Source organism: Saccostrea echinata, unplaced genomic scaffold, assembly GCF_033153115.1.
Source record: "Saccostrea echinata isolate AGI-Se365-2 ecotype Australia unplaced genomic scaffold, CSIRO_AGI_Sech_v1 ptg000012l, whole genome shotgun sequence".
Lineage (NCBI taxonomy): Eukaryota > Metazoa > Mollusca > Bivalvia > Ostreida > Ostreidae > Saccostrea > Saccostrea echinata.
In genome coordinates this window covers 13,484,303-13,509,322 of record NW_026889761.1, presented here as the reverse complement: position 1 = coordinate 13,509,322, position 25,020 = coordinate 13,484,303, and the positions used below count along the sequence as shown (strand labels likewise).

Here is a 25,020-nt window from a genome sequence, read left to right as displayed (position 1 = left end):
TCATGTTTTCAACATATTTTCATTTTATCCACAACAGGTAAAATTGTTTATAAAATCAATAAAATGATTTGACAATAAATATAGACAAAACATCGCCTTGCATGATGCAAATTTTTGATATACATGCAAATTTAAAAATCTAATTTTAAACATAAAAATAAAAATCAAATTTCCCTACATCATAAAATCATGTTGCCCAGTTGTACTCATAATCTTTACAATACAGTTCTCGTATACAAGTTAATCTGTCATCAATTTCACAGACATCAAAAAAGGAGTCAAATTTATCTCCCCTCATTTTCATTCTCTCCCTTTCTGGATTACAGTCAGTAACAGAGAGCTTAGCATTAAATGGAACTGTTGGTTCATGAGTATTAAAAGTGAGAGTGAACTCCCCTTTCTGGGTCCGCTCCAGGACCTTTCTGATGTGATGTACATGGTGAGGTAGGACAGCCCCTGAGATTTCTAAAATATGGACATGGTTTATACTTCCATCTGTCTCTGTCTGTTTTACCAGTGAATGTTTCACCTGTAATTTAAAGCAAGAAATTAAAGTGAAAGTAAGAAGACATAAGAAAACAGTGGTGCTTGTTTTTTTTTTTTTTTTACTCTTTTTTGAATGCAAAAATTTACTATTAGAACACTGAATGGCAAGTCAACTTCTATAGTTTGCATACAAGATAAAGTAAGATTTTATCATTTTATTTTCCAAATGACACGGACCACAATAAGTGATGCTCCAAGATAAATCACATCAAACTGCAATAATTCAACACTCTATCACTATCGATAAATTCCACAGTCTATTATGTTATTATATCATCTCCAAATTGAATTTTATAGAAATTATTACTGGTACATTTCAAAATGTTTTTCATTGTGTTAGCATAAAAACACCATATACAATGGTCAATAATCCAAAAGTTAATACCTTTTGGGTCTGCACTGAAGCTCCCCTGAATGGTGAGGGGGACAGAATTGTTGGTGCAACCCCCACTTGGGGCCCACTGGAGGCCACACAACTGCGGCAATTTAACAGGAAATTAAACAGTGCCTGGACATCTGCACCTTGTACATATATTAAAGACTCTGGTCTATTGTCAATCACCCGGAAACCCTCCCTCTGTCTAGTAATGTTAAAGAAATATAGTCAGCACTGCAGAATTCAATTTGTATTAAGTTTTACACATACTATATGTTTTTGTATTTCAGCATACTCAAAATTTAATGCAAGTACAAGTCAAAGGCTACTATATATTTAGTGCAATCATGAATTAGTAAAATCTGACAGTATTTATTTCATCTATGTATGAGAAGCGATCAAAAAGTTTGCAAACTAGTTGAATAACTTTTAATACATATAAGAATTCATATTGCGTTTCAGTGTTTATCATTTTTTAAATTAGGTCCCTCCAGATTTGACACACATCTGCCACTGTTCTGCTCATCCAAGAAACACATGCTCCAAGCTGTCATGTGACATACATCAGCCCAGATTTACTTGGGTCTCATTGTTCTTTCCAAGGAGGCTCTCTTTCAAAACTTCAAATAGCCAAAGTCACAAATTGTCAAATTTGGACTAGAGAATGGGTGTACTTAGATTTCTATACCAAGTGTTAGCATGGTGTCCAGTTTTGAAACTAACAGCAAAATAAGCTAGACATGCAGGGCTGACTGCTAATAAAAGTTGTCAGCCCTGCCAAAGATCTGATAGCCCAAGAACATGATTTTTATTTTCAAAAAAATCATTTGTAGCAATTACGTGACTAGGACCCAGTTACCATAACTTCAACCTGATTAAAAAAAATTGATGAATTCTTTCCCTAGGTATATTACAAATTGCTACTAGGGTTTGACACTAAGGCACTTCCGACCGACCCAGTCTAGTAAGAGTGGTCCAGTCGTGTTAAATGTTCGTGAACTAGGCCGACTGGTCGTGTGGATGAAATAAATGTTAACCCTCATTGCAGTCTTCCAAATAAATGTTCTAAAAACTTTTTAAAGAAATTTTCTTAATTTTATGATTGTAAACACAGCAATCGCTCTGAAAAAGAAAACTTAATGGCATGACACAATCGCTGTTTTTAGCCCGGCTGTAATAGACAACTCGCGATCGAAACTAGCCAAGTTATCGAATAATATATTCTCTAATTTATTTATACATGTATTTACGGTAATATTTTTTAAAATTTCTTTGAATGTTCTTTAAAGCCTATAATATTTGCATGTTCCGCATAACCCAACTCAATGGGCTGCGACCTATGGAAAGTGTAAACACGTGCTAGAGATAGTATGGTTTCAAACTTTTTTCATTGAAATACCAGGTTATAAAAAGAAAATTTTCAAGTTTAGTCGGGGCTAGTGATTTTATGGTCAGGGCTAGTAAAAACTATGGGAAGTAGCCTGACTGGTCTAGTACTCATAAAATTTAATGTCAAACCCTGGCTACCAGTATGAAATCTTAGTCGTTTTTGGACAGATTTAACAATTTTAATTTTAATTAGTGGAAACTTTAACCTGTCCAACAGGACATCCATACAAATAAATTTGTTTGCCCACTGCAAAATTTCTGCATCTCAGGCATAACGGGAGGTAAGCTATTGTATAACACATGCCATTTTCAGCACATACGTTTACCTACATGTTTGCAAAAATTCATTCTTCTCTCAACCATGGTTATGTAGATACAGAGACTGTTTGTAAACTCTTTGATCACCACTTGTATATACATGTAACATCATATTTTTGGAGTAATCTTAAAATAGTGTACAAAGGATTGCACCCAAAACATGAATCCTGCTGAAAAAAGTATTTATAAAGTACTTCATAATATATTCAATCATTAATTTTCAATGTATCTTCAAGATAATCCAGTTCTTCAAGTTTACACGAAAAATGAAACAAATGTTTAATCTGATGAATCACAATGAAAGAAAAACACATTATTCCACCTTGTCATACATTGAAATGTTTGACTAGAAGGATACATTTTAACTTTGTTAGGGTCGAGTGATGGGAATTGTTTTTTGTCCAGTCCGATACTCTCCAGCCAGACGGAAGCTCCCTCGTCAGTGTCCAGAAACTCGTCTTCTTCATCCTCATCCTCCGCTGGATGGGTTGATTGGTTTCTGGAATTACTCAAAAATGTTAAAAAGGTACTTCTAATACAGAATTGAACACACACATTTATTACTGTACCAATTCCATTTAAAGTTCTTTCCATCAAATTAAAAGTTAATGAGGCCCATGGGCCACAATGCTCACCGACGTTACCTTGCTGTTCTTCATTGGAAGATTTTTTCCCTCTTTATCTTAATTTCATGAATTTTTTTTTAGTTTGACTCTATATTGTGGTCCGAGCCTAGGTGACATGACAAGCAAACTAGAATACACACAACATTTGCTCCAATTTCACAATTTTGGTAACCTGGCCTAGATTTTCTGAAGAAGACTTATTTTCCTGTTTACAAGTGTTACATGTAAAATTTGATTGCAAATTACCAAAGAGTCCATAATCTGAAGTAAAAGAAATTGAATCCATAGAACAATTTCTCATTTCTGTAGAAATGAATTTAGCAGTGTTACATTCTACTTGTTTTGGTTAAAACTTCAAATTTGGTTCTTATTGATTTACGGTTTTTATTTTACTTCATAAAAGCCAATTTGATCAGAATGTGTCTATAAATACATGTATTTTATATAGTACTGGGTACGAATTCAACAAAATCTGAATGAGTGTTTTAAATTCCGAATCATAGATCATTGAATTTCAGCATGTAGGACAATCAGTAAAATGGATGGATTACAAAGGTTGGGAGGTTTGTCTAAACAAATCATGAAAAAAGAACCTTCATATATAGTTGATTTTTTTTTTTTGGGGGGGGGGGGTTAAACGTACCATCTTTTTAAAACATAGTTATGTATCATTTACATGCCGAGTCATTCTTATCAAGACTGTCACTTATAATGAAACAAATGTCCCAAGATTTTCACATTAAGTTTCCATATTTACTCTAAACTACATTTAAAAGAAACACTTCTCCCCTTTTTTCCCACGTTACAATTATTTCTCACCTTTCACATGACCTAAATATAAGGGATGTCAATAATTCATATTCGAATATTCAATGAAAGTATTTGACTATTCGATAAAATAAATAAATCTGTTTTATTTTAAATATGCATCATCCTACTCTCATGAAAGGTTTAGCGTAGGTATACTTATATTGGAAGTAAAATTGTATGAAGACATTTGTAGGTGTACAATAAGAAATTCCATTTGATATTTGTCAATGTTTGAAATAAAAATTTGATTTAGATGTAGAAAAGTATAATTGTAACAAATGAAACGTGTATTTATAGTAGCTTCAACTGAGGAACCAGTCGTCTTACAAAAGGCAAGATAGTCGTTACAGTATACTGTTCAGATTTCAACACGTCTAATAAATTACAATTATCTGCCTAATAAGAGATATGATTATAATCTTTGATACAATGTAAACAAATATTTCCATAGACAATTTTCCTAGGTAATTAACTAATTTCCCGATAATGAATATAAAATTCAGGATTATGTACAACCCGAGATAATCAAGTAATTTACACATTTATTTTGAAATTAAGCCCTTTACAATATTAATTACAGATTAATTCTATCGGACATTCATTCAATGATCAATTAATTTTATTTTGATAAGTATACTCTTTACGCCTTTTAGACATTCTTAGATTTCATTTTTGTCCTCGATTCTAGATCCGAACGTATCTAACTAATAAAAACTATGAAAGTACATTTTGTATTATACATAAAGCATTTTTGTACAATTCTTTATATTTTGTATTTAAACATATTTTATTGAAACATAATCAATAGGATTGGACACATGCTTTACCAACTTAGAATTGTCCTCTCCAAAATTCTTTAACACCTTACTCAAAACAAAATACATGTAATTTAGTAAATCTATAAGATAAGAAAGTAGTGAAAGAAATCAGGCGATCGAAATTGATCGCTAGTAAACTAAACAGGGATAATCCCAGCACTGTTCTAAATAAAATTTATTAACCATAGTATTTCTTTTTATGAAATCTGAAAAACACGGAATATTCGAATCTTAAATTCATATTCGAATATCAACTCATCGAATGAATATTCAAATGTTCGAGTATTCGTTGCCATCCCTACTAAATATACTTCAAGTTTTGGACATACATAGACTACTTACTCGGAATCTTTGCTTTGTGATTTTTCTGCACTAGATGACTCTCTTTTTCTCTCTAACACTGGCATACTAAACTCAATACCTGTTAGAGTATTTAATCAAGTATCAGTAAGTACACTTTTGATCTATAATTCATGTAATTCTGTTATAGAAAGCAAAAGAGACACTGTTTGCCATATATCTTATCATGGACATTTGCTATGTTTGTACATCATTGATTTTTTTGGTAGTTTGGCAGTAATCAGAGATATTTTATACCCTTATGATAAATTGAACATAAAAACACTTTATTCATGCACAATGTAGACAAATTATTTTAAAATAAACAGGATTTTATATTTTTGAATTTTCTACTTTAATGAGCTCAAACCTTCATTTTTGAGTGCCTCCCTGAGTCCCCGTGTGGTGGGGGTAAGGAATGCGTTCTGACTTGACTGACCAGCTACCCCAGCAGCCCTGAAGAGAACTGTGAACTGATGTGTACAGAAATAGAAATACGGACAATGCTGGGACCGAAGCTGATGGAATGCTGATGTAAAGCTCTCTGTCCTGTAATTGACAAATGAAATCCATTGTTCTATAATTATATTGATTTACTGTGAAATTATTAATTTTGCTGGGGATTTAATTTTCATTGTTTTTGGAAGAGATCCATGAAATCATGTTCCCATGAAATTTAAAATTATAAATATATAACAACTCAGGACTTTCTCAACCACAAAATCAAATCCCCACAAACCAATATTTTTCCTTAAACCATAAAAATAAGACCCCACAAATATATGTGCTTTTAAAGTATTCCTGAATGCATGAAAAGCTTAGTGTATGGCCTTTACCAGTCCTCCAGTAGCGATTTTTGAATGTCTTCACCGAGTAAGCCATTGGAAGAAGATCTGCAAAAACAAAACTGATGTTGAACAACAGATTTCAATATGACAACTACGACTTAATTTTTATCAATAGGGGATGAAGCGTGGAACAATGCATGATTGTACTACTGTATAGCAGGAAGTTTTAGTGGGGTGCTAACTTTGGCTTATTTTAGTGCTTTTGAAATACGCTGCTCAAATTTTAATTGCTAAATTTGCACCCTTGTGTTAAAGTACTGAAGAGAAGAAAGATAACTTTGATCAGTCTGTTGTTAAACAATTTACCTTTTATCTGGTATTGGTTTTTACTCAAAATTTTGTCTAAATCTGTATTCAACCGTATATTAAACATAGAGAAAACTCATGTAGAAGATGAATTTCCTCTCTTTTTCAACTTCATAGTACTCTGTGTCCGCCAAAAAAAGTTCTGCCAAAATTATTGGCATACCTTTGAGCAAGCAAAAGGCCAAATTTTACACTCACTAAAGAAACTCGCTATATGGTATTAATGTTATATGGTACTAATTTAAGACTTTTAACAGAAAAAAAAAATTAACTTTCAGTAGTTAATAGTTAATAAATTCTGGACGTCTTACTCATTCATCATTTTCAAGATAAAGTAAATGTACTTGTCTTCAAGACATAAATGACTTTTCACATCAGTAATACTGTATGTCAAAAATTGAGGTGCTATGCTCCACCCATAACCAACTAGAACTGTCCAAAAGGGACAAATACCCCCTGCTAGGTTTTTCAGAGAAGGTAACAAATCACTAATGTTTTCTAGATGTGAGAGGTATTCACAATTTGCTTAATCATTTAGAGTGAAAATTTAATTACTCATTATATTTTTTAATGAATGAAACTAAGGTGCAGCCTAATAAAACATCAATACTAATAATTACAGTGTTTTTTATTACATTGAAAAAATAGTTTGCAACTATCTGTCATCTTTGTGAGACATGGCACTCTGCAAATTGATTGCTGAAAAAAAAATTATCATAATGAATTATACAAAATCAAATTGATCTTAATATCTTTATATCAAACTCATCTTGAAATATAAAAGGCTGGTTCCAGTAACTATGTATTTTGACAGACATAAATTACAATTAAGAGACTTAGACAAGAGATCTTTATTTCTTTCTGTCCAATTCCCAGGAGATATAGAAAAGACCTGCTTGATCAGAGATGCCCTAACAGCTTCCCACACTGAACTCATTAATTAATCTTTAACTGGATACATGTCCACTCATTACTCCCAAGGGACAAATGGATTTACGTGTAATGTAAAAACTGTTTTTAATACGTTGTGATTTTTTTTTTTGGTTCTAATGAGTTGTTTTAAGGACATACGCAACGTACCTTACCTACTGATAATTTTTCTAGATATTCTTAATTTAAGATTATAGTGTCATCAGATGTTCGTAGACAAAAAACCAGCATGCATTACCAGGGGTTTTGAAAAGATATCAATTGATGAAAATTCTTGTATAATTCATAAAAAATATATTAAAATTACTAAACATATATTCTACATGTTTTGTTTATCCAAACTTGTTTTAGAAGAAGTGTACAACAGCATATATAGACATTAAAATGTAGCAATCACAGTTCCTTTAAGTATTGGAACTCTTCAACTCCATTGGAAAAGACAATAAAGTTCAAACTATGTTGTGTATGTCCTTAAGTTGTAGTTCACATTTTGGTACATATGTTCTAGATTCTATGTCTCAAACCTTAGACATGAACCCGAAATGACTAAGTCAATAAAAATGAAAAAAAAAAACCCACTGTAAAATGCAGAAAAATTATCAAATAATGTTGAAAATACCAGGTGCACATCTTCATATGGTAAATAATCAGAGTACAAATTTTCATACAAATCTATACAATAGTCTCTGGGAACAGATCCGGACAAAACCACATAATAAAAATGAAAAAACACCTGTAAAATGCAAAAAAAAAACTATCCAATCATGATGAAAATATCAGGTGCACACCTTCATATGGCGAATAATAAGTGTACAAATTTTCAGACAAATCCTTGCAACAGTTTCTAGAAATGGTCCGGACAAAATCTCGTCTACAGACAGACGGACAAGCTGATTCCAATATACTCTCCCTAAACTTCGTTTGCAGGGGGTATAAAAAGAGCCATGATGATGATGAGGTATGTCAAATATACCTTATTTTGCTGTCTGGAACTATTCTAGGAAATAATCGTAGCCATGGCAGATTGGGATAAATCCAATACAAACAACAGCTATAAAAGTCTGACTTGTCTTCCACTGCATCAACCTGTGATGTCAAGCAATACATAATGAGATTTACAGTGAGACCAAATTTCACGGATTCATTAAATTTAAGATCATGACAATACAGCAATAAATCGGTTAATGCATTAAAACAATTCATTCAGAATTAAATACCATTTTCAAGTATAATACTGAAGCAATTTATGGCTGTAAAACATTATTTGTTGGATCTACCATATTTTTAAATTGTATGGACCATACATTTGCACATATATATACATGTACATGTATGTATGTGGCTTCAAGCTATATTTTCTCTGACACTGAGAAACTTAGCTCTAAGCATAATGGAAAAATACAAAAAGAAGAAATAGGAAAATGTCAAGTACTACATGTTGATGTCTGCAAAGATTGTTTATGTTTAAATGTACCTGGTATGTGTTGAGGTCTGTCATCCTTTTGTTCACTTACATATAAAATTTTACTTTAACACTAATGATGAATGAAGAAAACTAATTTATACAGAACTTACACAACTTCAGCCATACCTTGTGGGACAAAATTTGACAGGAATGGCCTTATAATTTAACAATTTTATAGAGGAATAATAGTCATACATGTCAGTGAAAGTTATCTCTCTAATCAGAAGTTCAATGAGCCTTAACTTTCAATTCATACGATACAGGGGGTTGGGGGAGGGGGAGTAGAATAAATTCATCCAGCTTGCTTTCTATACATGCCTGACTTCAACTGTTCTCTTTTTATACAGTGTAACTACCCTAACTAGTACCTGACTGCTCTGTCTTTATCAATGTAACTACCCTAACTATTACCTGACTGCACCCCGAGACAAAGTCCGTCACTCCCTTAGCCTCCTCTGCAGTTTTGATTTGTGTGCACCAGAGTAATGACGACTTTGAAACAACCCTTAACTTGACCTTCAATGACCAGTCCACAGGCACAGGTTTACAGGAAGTGGGCTGGGCTTTCTCTGTTTTTAGAGGTTTTGGAGACTTATCCTACAAATAATGTTAATATCCATCAGATATTACAATGCAATGTCTTTCTGCACCACAAACAGCATATTTTCTGAAATCATATTGCACAATTTTTCTAAACACTAAATAGAAAGACAAATACCACTACTGAAAAATTTACATTCAAAACTTTTAGAGCTTACTTGAAATTGTAAAATACCTTGAGTTTTTGTGTTTGTGCTGCTTTGAAAAACTTTTCAATGAAATCAAACTGGGACTTTTCCTCGTCATCATCCACCAGGAATTCCCTTGTTATAGGTCCATTCTCTGTAGCTTTCTCCACCTTAATACTAGGACTATCCCCTTCTTTCTGTGCAATGAACAAATAATTCATATCAAACAGTTCTAGTAATGAAAGATAAATTAATCAAATTAGCTCTTATACTCATTTATACTGAAAAAAGAGAAACATTAATTCTGGTACTAAAGTTAGCAATTACTACTGGGTACTTTATAGTACTATAAATAAAAATGAATACAAACATAAGTAATTACAAAGGTTCGACACATCCACAAGAAATAGGATCTGAAGGAAGAATAAAGTACAAAGATCTCTAGATAAAAGTGTAACATTATCTATCCAAGATTGGTTCAGGTATATTTATTATAGCTTATAAATTAATTGGGAATGGAAATGCTACTCTACTTAATGCCTGTTCACTCATCCAGAAAATATAGATCAAATGCAGCATACAAAGCAGGATTGGTCAGAAATCTTCCCTGGATGCATAAATAGAGCTTTATATTTAAAAAAAACAACAAAAGACATAAATCAAAAAGACAAAAACAAAAACACAACACAATACTGTATGTACCAAGCACACTTTTTAGCATCTATCTAATTCTGGCATTACTAGGCTAAAAAATGTGTTTTCAGTTACCAGACCAACCCTAATTTAAATGTTAATCAGGATATTTTTCATAACAGTTACTGAAATGGGAATTTTGATAATTTTTTTACCATAGGGGAAAGGTAATGTTTAGCAGTAGTTAAAACAGCATTAATAAATTTCTGAACTGCCTGGCCAATACATATTGGAATAGGCCTTAAAGGATTTAAAAAATTGCAATTTAAAAAAAACAAGAGGCCCAAGGGCCTTAACGGTCACCTGAGTATAATACAACAATTTAGAAGTTAAATACACTGATAGATGAAGCATTGTTGCCCTAGCCCCCCCCCCCCCCCCCTCCTCAAGAACCCCAAAAACTGAGGCCATATATTTAAAAATTTTGGAAGAGGCATCCTTGTCTATCATAATCATGCACTTAGTTTGTTTAAATAATCTCCAGTAGCAGAGAAGAAGTTTTTCAAAGAATCAATGCATTTTCACTATATAATCAGCAGAGCCCCCCCCTAACACCAGAACCCCTGACCCTGGGGCCATGAAATTCACAATTTTTGAAAAGGCATCCCTATGTGTTTAAATAGTCTCCAGTTGCAGAGAAGAAGATTTTCAAAGAATCAATGCATTTTCACTATATAATCAATACAGCCCCACCCTAACACCAGAACCCCTGACCCTGGGGCCATGAAATTCACAATTTTTGAAAAGGCATCCTTATGCATCATAACCATGCACTAAGTTTGTTTAAATAATACCCAGGAGCAGAGAAGAAGATTTTCACTATATAATCAATAGAGTCCCGCCCTAACACCAGAACCCCTGACCCAGGGCCATGGCTTTCACAATTCTGGAAGAGGCCCACCTCCTCATCATAACTACGTACTTAGTTACTTTATTAAATACCCAGGAGCAAAGAAGAAGATTTTCAAAGAATTAATGCACTTTCACTATATAATTTATAGAGCCCCGCCCTAACACCAGAACCCCTGACCCTGGGGCCATGAATTTCACAATTTTGGAAGAGGCACTCTTGCTCATCATAACTATGTACTTAGTTCCTTTATTTAATACCCAGGAGCAGAGAAAAAGATTTTCAAAGAATTAATGCATTTTCACTATATAATCAATACAGCCCCGCCCTAACACCAGAACCCCTGACCCTGGGGCCATGAATTTCACAATTTTGGAAGAGGCACTTTTGCTCATCATAACTATGTACTTGGTAACTTTATTTAATACCCAGGAGCAGAGAAGAAGATTTTCAAAGAATTAATGCACTTTCACTATATGATCTATATAGCCCCACCCTGGGGCCAGAACCCCTGACCCTGGGGCCATGAATTTCACAATTTTGGAAGAGGCACTCTTGCTCATCATAACTATATACTTAGTTACTTTATTTAATACCCAGAAGCAGAGAAGAAGATTTTCAAAGAATTTATGCACTTTCACTATATGATCTATATAGCCCCACCCTGGGGCCAGAACCCCTGACCCTGGGGCCATGAATTTCACAATTTTGGAAGAGGCACTCTTGCTCATCATAACTATGTACTTAGTTCCTTTATTTAATACCCAGGAGCAGAGAAGAAGATTTTCAAAGAATTAATGCATTTTCACTATATAATCAATACAGCCCCGCCCTAACACCAGAACCCCTGACCCTGGGGCCATGAATTTCACAATTTTGGAAGAGACAGTCTTGCTCATCATAACTATGTACTTAGTAACTTTATTTAATACCCAGGAGCAGAGAAGAGGATTTTCAAAGAATTTATGCACTTTCACTATATGATCTATATAGCCCCACCCTGGGGCCAGAACCCCTGACCCTGGGGCCATGAATTTCACAATTTTGGTAGAGGGCTCAATGCTTATTACAATGATGCCAACAGTTTGACTGCTTCATGTCCGGGAGTAAAGAAGAAGATTTTTAAAGATTGCATTATTTTTGGTGGTTTTAGCCCCACCCCTCAGGCCCCGGGGGGCAGGGACCATGAAATTCACAATTTTTGTTCCCCTTCACCCATAGATGCTATATACCAAATTTGGTTGAAATTGGTTGAGCGGTTCTAGAGAAGAAGTAAAAAATGTTAAAAAGTTAACGCAGGACGGACGACGCACGACGACAGACAAAAACAGATAGCAATAGGTCACCTGAGTGACTCAGGTGACCTAAAAATCTTATCTACAAACTTGTTTATTAAAATACTTAAGACAATAAAAATTGTTGTAAGTATATTTTAAGCAAAATTTAGATTTGAAATTCAAATACGGCGATATGCATATTTCAATTGGATTTTGGCGCCATACTGCTGTGAGGACATATGCGACAAATCAGTGATAGAGAGATGAAAAACTGCATAATCAATGACAAATGGAAATAATCAGGAAAATCCTGAAAAGAATTCTTACATGCTTTTCAATTACAATAGAATTTTGAACTTGTTCTAATTTAAGTATAAACATTTATTAAACAAGAGGCCCAAGGGCCTTAACGGTCACCTGAGTATAATACAACAATTTAGAAGTTAAATACACTGATAGATGAAGCATTGTTGCCCTAGCCCCTCCCCCCCCCGCTCCCCTCCTCAAGAACCCCCAAAACTGAGGCCATATATTTAAAAATTTTGGAAGAGGCATCCTTGTCTATCATAATCATGCACTTAGTTTGTTTAAATAATCTCCAGTAGCAGAGAAGAAGTTTTTCAAAGAATCAATGCATTTTCACTATATAATCAATAGAGCCCCGCCCTAACACCAGAACCCCTGACCCTGGGGCCATGAAATTCACAATTTTTGAAAAGGCATCCCTATGCATTTAAATAGTCTCCAGTAGCAGAGAAGAAGATTTTCAAAGAATCAATGCATTTTCACTATATAATCAATACAGCCCCACCCTAACACCAGAACCCCTGACCCTGGGGCCATGAAATTCACAATTTTTGAAAAGGCACCCTTATGCATCATAACCTTGCACTTAGTTTGTTTAAATAATACCCAGGAGCAGAGAAGAAGATTTTCAAAAAATTAAAGCATTTTCACTATATAATCAATAGAGCCCCGCCCTAACACCAGAACCCCTGACCCAGGGGCCATGGCTTTCACAATTCTGGAAGAGGCCCACCTCCTCATCATAACTACGTACTTAGTTACTTTATTAAATACCCAGGAGCAAAGAAGAAGATTTTCAAAGAATTAATGCTTTTTCACTATATAATTTATAGAGCCCCGCCCTAACACCAGAACCCCTGACCCTGGGGCCATGAATTTCACAATTTTGGAAGAGGCACTCTTGCTCATCATAACTATGTACTTAGTTCCTTTATTTAATACCCAGGAGCAGAGAAGAAGATTTTCAAAGAATTATTGCATTTTCACTATATAATTAATACAGCCCCGCCCTAACACCAGAACCCCTGACCCTGGGGCCATGAATTTCACAATTTTGGAAGAGGCACTCTTGCTCATCATAACTATGTACTTAGTAACTTTATTTAATACCCAGGAGCAGAGAAGAAGATTTTCAAAGAATTTATGCACTTTCACTATATGATCTATATAGCCCCACCCTGGGGCCAGAACCCCTGACCCTGGGGCCATGAATTTCACAATTTTGGAAGAGGCACTCTTGCTCATCATAACTGTGTACTTAGTTCCTTTATTTAATACCCAGGAGCAGAGAAGAAGATTTTCAAAGAATTAATGCATTTTCACTATATAATCAATACAGCCCCGCCCTAACACAAGAACCCCTGACCCTGGGACCATGAATTTCACAATTTTGGAAGAGGCACTCTTGCTCATCATAACTATGTACTTAGTAACTTTATTTAATACCCAGGAGCAGAGAAGAAGATTTTCAAAGAATTTATGCACTTTCACTATATGATCTATATAGCCCCACCCTGGGGCCAGAACCCCTGACCCTGGGGCCATGAATTTCACAATTTTGGTAGAGGGCTCAATGCTTATTACAATGATGCCAACAGTTTGACTGCTTCATGTCCGGGAGTAAAGAAGAAGATTTTTAAAGATTGCATTATTTTTGGTGGTTTTAGCCCCACCCCTCAGGCCCCGGGGGGGCAGGAACCATGAAATTCACAATTTTTGTTCCCCTTCACCCATAGATGCTATATACCAAATTTGGTTGAAATTGGTTGAGCGGTTCTAGAGAAGAAGTTAAAAATGTTCAAAAGTTAACGCACGACGGACGACGCACGACGACGGACAAAAACAGATAGCAATAGGTCACCTGAGTGCCTCAGGTGACCTAAAAATGTAGTTATTAATACATGTATTTAATTATTGGACTATGGTGTGGGTGTACATGTTGTAATCATGTTAGTATATGGCCTAAAAATAAAATAGAAATTGTAATGCACTAAGAAACTTGCTGATTTATAGTGGAGCATGTCAATTTTAATCACAATTTATGATTATAGTAGAAAAAGTAATTAATAAAGATCCCATCCCCTTTTCAAACTACAGGTTACTGGTATTATTCTTATTACCCCGACCCAGTCGTCTTCCGATTTCAAAGATGAATCAGTCACTCATTTACATTATGAATTGATTTAAGATTATTAAATTTAATAAAATAATGAAGAAAGTTCTGCAATTTTAAACTTAGGAATAAAATAGGTCAATACATGTGATAAAATGACAAATGAAATAATTATCATTGATTTTTCTACATTTTTTAAAAGGGGTCTGGGCCTCTACAATTGGGAAAAATCATCGACATTTGTGCCAACTTGGGAATTATTGCTTACAAAATACCAAATTCGACACAGTTCTACATTGAATTTTATAACTTTCTTATTTTTATAATCTTTAAAAGTTGTCAATGATTGTCTTTATATTTTTCATCATGGTTTTATTTTGGGAAAAAAGCAACTTAAATTGGGAAAAACTTGGTAATTTTTGACAGGGGAAAGGGCCGATATTCGGACCTAATTTGGTGTAGAAAAATCACTGTTATATAATGAGGGCGAGTTTCGTCTTCACAGTCTCCCTTGCTATCATAACTGTTTATAACAGGTTAATTTACCACGTTCTCAGATTTTTTTCTCGCTGACAGTTCAAACACTTAAGGTTGAATATTCAACCTCATACAGACAAATTCAGTAATTTGGTCATCCATAATGTAGAAACATAGGTAATCAAAGATTACGAAGCTCGCCTCAACAAATGTTATCTTTAAGTAAGGCAAATTTCACATCATATTCTTTTTTTTTAGTTAGTGTACATCCCAAAATCAATATCCATGCAAGTTTGGTTTAAATACGACTTATAGTAGGGCTGTCACAGTTACCCGAAATAACCGAGAACCGCAGTCCAAGTTGTTCGGTTCGGTTCCATTTTTCCGGATTTCGGTTCGGGTCTGGTTTATATATTAGAGTCTATTCAATACAAAAAATGGCGTCAAAATCAAAGGAATGATGACGATAACAGTGATAAATAAACAACACAACTGAAATCTACTTCATTCCATGACAAAACACTTGTCACGGAAGTACATGTATTGGATAATTATCAAAACGAGCAGGAATTGTCAGGTTGTGTCTAATACTAGGCCAAGTAGTTCTACACACCGATGTCTAGACGTTCGCATGGTTAAGACTTGTTTTCAATGTAAATTTAATGTAACAAATAAAGATTTTTCAAGTTAAATTCATGAAATTAAGGTTTAAAATAGATGTATATAATCGAACCCAAAAACCCGAAACTGAACCGAAAATTTACAGAACCCACCCGACCCGAAAATTTTTGGAACCGTGACAGCCCTAACTTATAGTTACTTGGAAATAGACCTGTTCAAAAAACGTTTATCCTGCTTACTAATCAAGAAAATTTTGGTCAGTTCCAACATCCAAAGTAAGTCTGGAAGTTTTCATCCTTAGATGCACCATCTATGCAAGTTTAATCACAACAGGCAATAATGTTATATAGCTACTCCAAAAAAAATTATCCTTGTTACTCATCTGGAAAATGTAGGTCAGATTCAGAATCCAAAGCAAGTCTGGAAGTGACCATCCCTAGCTACATCATCCATACTAATTTGGTTAAAATATGGCTAAAATTCACTCATGTGGAAAATCTAGGTTGAATCCAGCATCCGAATCAGGTTGGTTAGGGTACATCCCAAGATACATCATCCATGCAAGTTTGGTCAAGGTAGGGCTTATAGTTACTTGGGAATGAACCTGCTCCAAAAACTTTAACCTGGTCATTCATCTGGAATATCTAGCTCTAAAACTTAGACTTGGTGATTGGTGTTTGTGTCCATTTTGTCAGAAAGATAATAAAATCATAATATTTAAAAACGGAACAAGAGGAATTAATAAAATACAAGGGGATAGGAAATTACGTGTACAGAAAAATAAACTCTGAAGATCTTGATAATCAGGTGATTGACTCTCAATATTGTCACGCTTCACGATATACAGATACATGTATATTCACCGATCAACGTCCGTGTTTGTTTAGCACAATCTGCTTTCTCTCGAGGTATATGCCAGTCGAAGTATAAACACAATTAACTACTCAGGTCATAAAAAATTAAGTGTCAATACTGAAATGCAATAATAATTTAATCATGGCAGTCACCGATTTTAACCATGGTGCAGCTCTTTTAACCATGGCGGGCCACCATGGTAAAACCCCTTGTGGAGAACCCTGCTGTCTGTAGGTGCAGCTTTACTTTGCTAGTGGACCAAACACCATTATCGAGCCTGCATACCTTCACATAAATATAAACCAAGCCCCAAGTACCTGTGGGTGCTTCCTACGAATGTCAGACACCTCGGCCCATTGACATCTCGGCCCAATGACACCTTGGCCTTGACTGGTTGGCCCAAAATTTAAGACACCTCGGTCCATACATAAGACATCTCAGCCCAAGCAAACTTTTATTAGAAAGTATTAGATATTTCCAATCTGCGATGTCAATAAAATTTTGACCGAAAAAAGTAAACAATCAAGATTATTTTTAGTACTGAAAAGACCTTCCACAAGCTACATGATTGACATTGCTTATATGATTTATTTGTATTGCAGATTTTTATTCCAAACTTGTTTCTCAGTATGTATATTATATGATTAAAATTGGCGTGAAGAATAACAAATTATTTTTTTTCGATCTCAATGTATTCTTTTATAGATAATTTTCTGAATTTGCATAGTGAATATTTTTTTCTGATGAGAAAAAGGAACTAAAACTACTTAGGGTGAATACAATTTTGGAGAATGGAAAACTGGAGATCATCATCCGTTGCCTAAGAACCTGAATTTTAATACACACAACCAGAAGAGCTAGACTGTTTAACTTGGTTAGAATATCATATGAAATTTAGTGAGTGATACCCCGGCAGCTCAGGACTGTCTAGTTACAAGAATATTTAATGAATTAGTCCTTTACAGGCCAAAACTGGAAAATTTCTTCATTTGGTTACAGACCTGTTTACCCAAATTGTTGTCTCTCAGTATTTTTCATTAGATTTGTCAGTGAGATTTGGCATTTGCCCGTAAGATTTCACTTTTCATCGACTGTACATATATTAATAGAAAACAACCACATTTCTGATTACCAGAACATGGTTTAACAACAAAGCAAAACGTCATACACTGCTCTCTTTTGAGTGATTTCTGTCATCTTTTAAACCACCGCGTTTTGGCAACTTAAATGTTTCAAAATTTTCTCTTCTTTAGCGATTAAAAAGCGTCAAACTGAGACAGATAACGAAAACTAATTGCTAAAATCCATATGAACGGATTTCCGTATTTTCGTTATAGCAAAACGTAAGACGTATTTTGGACTGAAAATCCGTACAAAATACGGTGAAATCGTAAGAGTAAACAGGTCTGTGGTTAAAACTCTGAATATTAATGAAAGTAAACTTGTAACATTTACAACTGGATTTATTAGTGTAATACATATATATCCCATACCCAGACAACAAATAACATTTTTAGTCTTTTTGCATTATATTTATTTATGAATTTGTTTGTTTTGTTTTTAAAAAAGAATGTAAAGTATGACCTGGCCCTTTTTAAATAATGTTTCAAAATTTTACTCCTAAAAAATATTTCATTTCATTAAGCGATAATGTATGGTTTTTTCCCTATTTCAAGGACCCCCCCCCTCTTTCCCGCCACCAATTTTATTGGATTTTAGTTAACATGCAGGTTTTATTATCTGTTGCATGGAATAAACATGTTAAAGCGTATAAGTGTTTAGGTTGAACGTGTCAATAAATAAAACATGAAATGTTTAAAAACTAAAACACGCAGTGTTTATTAAGTAAACTCTTTGTGTTTATTCAGTGTTTAATCTTTAAACATTTTGTGTTTTTGAAGTGTTTAGTATTTAAACAGAAAGAGAAAGAAGTATTTAAATATTAAACCTAGGGGTGAAACGATACACCTCCTTCACGGTTCGATACGTATTGTATAATTTTGTCTTGGTTCGGTTATTTTCGATACGATACATTTTGATAAAAGGAAACAAATTCAACATTGTTTTATGCTTTCTTTTTCTAAATCTAGTCACATATTTTACGAATTTTATTTGCAAATTGACTAGAAGAAATTAATTAAAATTATTTAACTGTCAAAAATTATTTTACAAGCTATCAGTCATCAAAAATTTACGTTTTCTATACTTATTTATACAGAGTATCGTGTTTTACCTTATGCCAAACCCGACTGAATAACGATCCCGACGGAAAACCGAAAATTAAAGATTTTGCACCGTGTATCAAACCGAGAAAAAATACCGCGGTGAATCTATACCGCGGTGAACCGTTTCACTCCTAATTAAACCTCATGTGTTTAGAATTTAAACATTCTAATGTGTTTATTTCTTAAACACTTCACGAGGTGTTTAAATTTTAAACGTGTTGAAGTGTTTTTTATCTGTGGCAATTTGGTGTCTATTTTTAAAACACTTATTTTTTCAGTGTACTTAAACTATTATTTTATACGATTATTTATACTGACATAAGTATAAACAATAAAATGTCCTTCCTTTTTTTTTTTTTTTTTTAATGCAAGATTAACGACCGCAACCATATAGCAGAAATTCTCGCATTTACAAAAAAGTTACCGTTTAAATGAAGTCCATATATATCTTTTCACGAATTATCAACCCATCTCAGATGTTTCAGATCGTCAGAGAAGTAATGCAAAATGAAACGATAAAATTCCGGCAATTCTTATAGAAAGTCAAGATCACAAGAATGTTGATATATATATCATAGTTTCAATAAGTGTATATATTGGGGATTTTCCACAAGAGATAGATCTACGTTAGTTAACGTGCTGATCTGATTTGCTTAGGGAAGTGAACCAATTTTCTTTTATAGATCCCCCCCCCCCCTTGACTTTTATTTTAAAAAATCATTTAACTGTCAAAAAGAATAATTACATCGATAATAATAACAATTCAGACAATGGATTAATTTTTTCCATCATAAAATTTCGCTTGGGCCGAGGTGTCTTTTATATGGGCCGACGTGTCAATAATCTTGGGCCGACCTGTCAGGGCCGAGGTGTCAGACGTCTCGGGCCGAGGTGTCGTTGGGCCGAGATGTCTGTCTAACCTTCCTACGCCCCAACTGTTCATTACCTTGTTAGCCTTTTCTAAAATAGCAAAAAAAGCCTGGGTATTTTCATTAAAACTCGGAATTTTTTCGTTCCCATCAGATTTTTTACGTTTGTATGGTGCATCAGGATTATCGTTACTGGAAAATGGATTCTTTCTCTTCGAGCTGCTGTTAAGAAAAACATTCGTACTGTCGTGTAAGATTCCAGATGTATTTGACTTTTCCTCAGAGAAAGAACGGCTCTGTGAAAGTCTTTTCCGTTTTCTATGAATTTTCATTACATCTGAAGGTCTTTTCCATTTTGGCGAACTCTCAGACATTATAAACAATCCACTGTCAGTAATCAAACGATGAAATTCGCGCGTAATTTGCACAGGAAGTAAATAACTGACGACTAAAATCAAAACCAACGCGGTGTATTTTATTAGTGTGTTAGGAGTACACAGATCTTTGCACTTTGTTGTCATAAAATTTGAACTTTGGATGTTGCAATATATTTTGTACTTAGGTGAGATAAAACTGACGTGTCAGCCGTAGGAAGTGCCAGGCATTATACAGGTACATTAGTCTGCAAAAACCACCTGAAAAAGTTGTCTTCTGACAGAGTACATGATGGACGCTTCTACTTTCGTTTTAAGTGGAGATTTCGGATATGTCATACTTGTTATGATATTCTCTATTTTCATGATATTTTGGATGGGATTCCAAGTTGGAGCAGCAAGAAAGAAGTATGAAGTCCCTGTAAGTCAATACTAATCTCAGCGAGATTCGTAGGGACTAAAAATTTTGGTCGGGAAACCAGACCAAAATTTTTAGTCCCTACGAATCTCGCTGAGATTAAGTCAATGCCATTTCCATTTACAACTGGATCATAGTTGCAAATAATAATGCCATTTCCATGCTTCGTTTTAATATGATTTTTTTTTGTTTCTTAAATAATTTTGTGCATTGAAAATACAACAAAATTTTATATAAAAAGTATTTTTCAGATGATTATATATTTATTAACTTGTAAAGTAGTTGTAGGTCACGTATTTATTGCAATGATGCATGGTAATTTTAAAACAAAAGATTATATTATCCACATTTAATTTCTTTTTAGTACCCAACAATGTATAGCAATGATGACCGATTTAACTGTGTCCAAAGAGCTCACCAAAACACGTAAGTATTGTGTTTAGTGTATGAATTGAGTTCGTATGTAAAAACAGCTTTTTTTACAACCCATTTCTGTGTTGCCTTCTTGCAGGCTTGAGGGATACCCAATGTATTTACTGTTGCAAGTTCTGAGTGGCCTTTATTGTCCAGTAAGTATTATAAATACCCAGGCATGAGAATACACCAAAATATTGTGAGTACAAACATTTGCTTGATTTGTGAATACAATTTTACAGATGATATTTGCATCCTTGATTTTCAGAAACTTGCAGCATTGTCTGGCGTTATTTGGTGTGTTGGTAGAATTTTTTATGCAAAGGGATATTACACTGGAGGTAGGAATCCACTGTACGAGTGGTGATCAAAAAGTTCGTGAACTATCTCTATATTTACAAAACCGCAATTCAGATCAGAATGAAACTTGGCAAACATTTAGTCATAAACATGTTTTATAAATAGCAGATGTTAATTAATGTTTTGCTCCTTTTTTATGACGTCACAATGAGAAAATGACGTCGATATATAGATGACTTGTGACAAAAAATGGTTGACTCAGTTGTACTAGAGCAAAGAACAGCTGTAAAGTTTAACGTATATCTTGGAAATACCTTTGCAGTAGCATATAATAATTTGTATAATGTTAATGAAGACAATGGACTTGCTAGAAGATCAATCATTAATTGGATTGATTGTTTTAGTGGAGGAAGGGAGATGGTTAAAAATGACGTTCGTTCTGGTGCTCAGTGAAATAAGCTGGGAAAGAGTAGTGTCCTTAGTTGAGCAATTTGTTATGAAAGATCGCCAAGTTACAGTAAGAAAAATGGTTGATATATCCTAACAAAAAAATAATTATAGAATCCCTAAAATACCATTTACCTGGTACTTTAGACTTTAAACATAAATGATAAGAAGAAGGCACCCATACTTTATCCACATTGGATAAACTATGCATCCAAGACAGAGGAGTTCGGTTGTGATGGTCACCATGCTCATTCTGGGAAAGGATTTCCTTATCCACACATCTTTTTACCAAGCTTTGGCCATTTGTGACAAAATTGGCTATTCTTGTTATAAAAAATATTGTGACATTGAAAGAAATGTAAGACTCGGAAAAATCTGTTAGCTTCTGTGAACAGTAGGCTATGGAGCATGTCATGTGACCGCCTGGATCACGTGATTCGTGCATGGGCAGAATGGTTGCAGATGTACATTAAAACCGGAAAGGACCATTTTAAACAATAATTAACACTGAAGCCTAATTTAATTTCCTTTATGGAAGTTTTTCAATTAGCTCGCGAACTTTTCGATCACCCCTCGTATAACTATAATTAAAACTAAAAAAAATGAAACCCATTGATTTAAGGAGAATTGAAGAAAATTATTCTATACACCAAGATCGTGAATGCTATAAACTAAAGTTTGATTATTTATTTATGCATGACCAACATTGAAATTATAATATTTAATTCAATGATTTATGTAAATGTTATTAATGGGTCATCCATATCATGGCATTGCTCCATGTTTGATATCATGATCCAGTTGTAAACATTCTATGTGCAGTTCTAAATACAATGTATCCTATAAAATACTGAGCACACTATTTTGCAGAAATTTGTTAGTAATACATGTACATACATTCAATCAATAATTTCTAGTGTAAAGACCAGCAATACATGTACATACCTTCAATCACTAATTTTTAGTGTAAAGATCAAACTCAACATTTGCATACATATGATGTGTCCACTTTCAACTCCTGGTTTGATGTTTTATTTCAGACCCCAACAAAAGACTGCATGGTTCCTTTGCCTATGTCGGATTACTCATCATGTTGGTGCTTTCTATCATTTTTGCTCTTAATCTCTTGAAGATAACCAATTTGTAATTCCAGGATAGGATTTAATCAGGCATAGACTCTTAGTACAATCAGTCATCATTATTTCTTACTGCATGTACCATCTATTCCTCATGTAATATTTGTGTATACATGTGTACCAATCTGTAATACAATGTAGTGAATGTACATGTATATAACCTGTATATATGTTAAATTATGCTAATTTTTGTTCATTAAAAATAACCAGATGTTTAGAGTATTGATTTTGAACAATTGTTTTACCTTGTATTTCTTAAATTTGAATAAATTTGGTCTTAATATCTTCATCAAATGATATCTGATAATTCCTGAGAAATGTTTCTAGATTGCATCAAACTTTGTACTTGGATTATGGTTGTTGAAAACTAGAGGTGTAACAATACAGCGATACATCGATCGTATTGATAGCAAGGTCTCGCAATACGCATATCGTATCGCCATGTATGTATCGTGATACAGTTCAAGTTAATTTTTATTGTCTTATTTGAAAACTCAAGATGCAAACTAACAATTTTAATATAATTACAAAATGATTGAAAACAATGTAGCAATGAAAAAATGCAATGCTAAGACTATAAGTCCACCTACAAATAACTTTGGTTATTGGTATCAAGATATTCCTTTCATATTTTTTTTTATAATTGTGGAGGTTATCAAACAAGAATATGTAAAGATATCAGTTAATTTAATTGTTGACAGCTGTATCATGATACATGTTGTATCGCATGACTGTATCGTGATATGTATCGTATCGTGAGGTAGCTTGCGATACACAGTCCTATTGAAAACAGGGTATTAATTTTGTCAGAAAGAAGATATTTACAGTTATAAAGACTGAAGATCAGTATCATATCAGGCACGTAGCATGGGGGGGATTTTTTCCTGTATAAACATAACTTTTTACTATTGAAAATGTTCGTTGAAAGGCAGTATAGTCAAATAAGGGTAATTTAGTAGTGTATGAATGAAATTGGTACTGAAAGAAGTTGGAAAACATACTGTCTGATTAGAATTAAACACGCGACAATCAAAATAAGGAGCTAGTGAACGTTTGGTTTTAATCAAACTGGAAAACCTAATGCACAATATTTTGTCCTGTTATATGTCAATCTTCACATATATTTAAGATAATGTAAAAGATGAAGATATAGTCCGAAATATCTGACGTTTTCCAGGCTTTTTTTTTCTTCACGATTTTGATAATTTACGTGCCAGGAAAACACGGACCCCTGAAAACATTTCCCTGATGGAATTGCAAGTATGTCATGTCCTTGTCTTAATATAGTTTTCCACGAGCTTTGGTTTGGGACAAAAATGACTTTGATCAGGTTTGCAGGTGCATCTGATTAGAGCAGGAGATGATGGCCTTTTTGTGATTATATAATTTGTATAGGTCATGGTATGATATTGAAGAAGGGAGACGATTGTAGAATGGAACCTTAGCTATTCCAGAGAAGTGTTTTGATTCAGATGACACGATCCTTAGCAATATATAATTTTGTGGAAGTATCCCAAAAATTGAGGTACATTACCAGGCATTTGTGCAAAATTCCAGAGGAGCACAAAATCCTATTGGAAATCACTTAAATTGCTGATATAATACACATCGGTTCATACATTTTGGACATTTTGAAAACAGTTTAGAAATCAGAAGATTATAATCAATAGTTTTGATACATTAAGAAGAGAGTCTCAGATTTAAAAAAAAAAAAAGAAGAAGAAAAAAAGAACTTAACTTCAGACCTTAAATGCCTTATTATTAATTCACAGGAAGAGGGTGGGTGGGTGAGGGGTTCAAAAGCAGTTTATTTTACTATTTAAAATAATTTATTATAGACACAGAAGTTTATAGGAGTTTCTCATCTAGCTTCTCTCATTCCTCCAAGCTTGATCCGCTCTTTTGCTATCAGATTTTGTCTGTTGTGTAAACTTTGGAACTTTAACATTTTTTTTCTATCGTTGTACCAATATCGAGAAAAGCTTAGCATCTATTGTCCACAGGTAAAGAGCAACATGTTATTTAATTTCTCCTACCCTCTCGGGAGGCTGGAGGGGCATGGGATGATGTCAAACCTCTAAAATACCTCTTTTTTAAAAAAGAAATCCAGCAGACAATTTATAGAACATGTTGAAGGAGATAGGAA

The 25,020-nt window shown here is 33.9% G+C and overlaps 2 protein-coding genes across 3 annotated transcripts; one reads left to right on the top strand and one right to left on the bottom strand.

Annotated features, from left to right (window-relative positions):
- On the bottom strand, positions 1-20,199 carry LOC133185389 (protein downstream neighbor of son homolog). Its single transcript, XM_061320560.1, has 10 exons — positions 19,863-20,199; positions 9,547-9,696; positions 9,183-9,368; positions 8,280-8,392; positions 6,059-6,115; positions 5,593-5,771; positions 5,226-5,304; positions 2,988-3,128; positions 932-1,127; positions 1-529 (listed from the first exon to the last, which is right to left on the bottom strand). Exons 1-10 carry the CDS (start codon positions 20,157-20,159, stop codon positions 188-190), a joined length of 1,740 nt encoding a protein of 579 aa, XP_061176544.1. The 5' UTR covers positions 20,160-20,199; the 3' UTR covers positions 1-187.
- On the top strand, positions 17,572-23,155 carry LOC133185390 (glutathione S-transferase 3, mitochondrial-like). 2 transcript variants are annotated; one of them, XM_061320563.1, is made up of 6 exons: positions 17,572-17,588; positions 20,348-20,580; positions 20,942-21,003; positions 21,089-21,146; positions 21,260-21,332; positions 22,779-23,155. In XM_061320563.1, exons 2-6 carry the CDS (start codon positions 20,449-20,451, stop codon positions 22,883-22,885), a joined length of 432 nt encoding a protein of 143 aa, XP_061176547.1. In that variant the 5' UTR covers positions 17,572-17,588; positions 20,348-20,448; the 3' UTR covers positions 22,886-23,155. The 2 variants fall into 2 exon arrangements, with proteins under 2 accessions (XP_061176547.1, XP_061176546.1); XM_061320562.1 differs by lacking the exon at positions 17,572-17,588 and having other exon boundaries at positions 20,252-20,580.
- Positions 23,156-25,020: the final 1,865 nt, after the last annotated feature.

Excerpts from the sequence above, each read along its gene's own strand:
- LOC133185389 (XM_061320560.1), bottom strand. The coding sequence starts at position 20,159 with ATGTCTGAGAGTTCGCCAAAATGGAAAAGACCTTCAGATGTAATGAAA. Across the intron at positions 9,697-19,862 it reads TTTTAGAAAAGGCTAACAAG|AAAGAAGGGGATAGTCCTAG; the intron begins GTAATGAACAGT and ends TTCATTGCACAG. Across the intron at positions 6,116-8,279 it reads GTTCCAGACAGCAAAATAAG|ATCTTCTTCCAATGGCTTAC; the intron begins GTATATTTGACA and ends TTGTTTTTGCAG.
- LOC133185390 (XM_061320563.1), top strand. The coding sequence starts at position 20,449 with ATGATGGACGCTTCTACTTTCGTTTTAAGTGGAGATTTCGGATATGTC. Across the intron at positions 21,147-21,259 it reads TGAGTGGCCTTTATTGTCCA|AAACTTGCAGCATTGTCTGG; the intron begins GTAAGTATTATA and ends CTTGATTTTCAG. Across the intron at positions 21,333-22,778 it reads AAAGGGATATTACACTGGAG|ACCCCAACAAAAGACTGCAT; the intron begins GTAGGAATCCAC and ends GTTTTATTTCAG.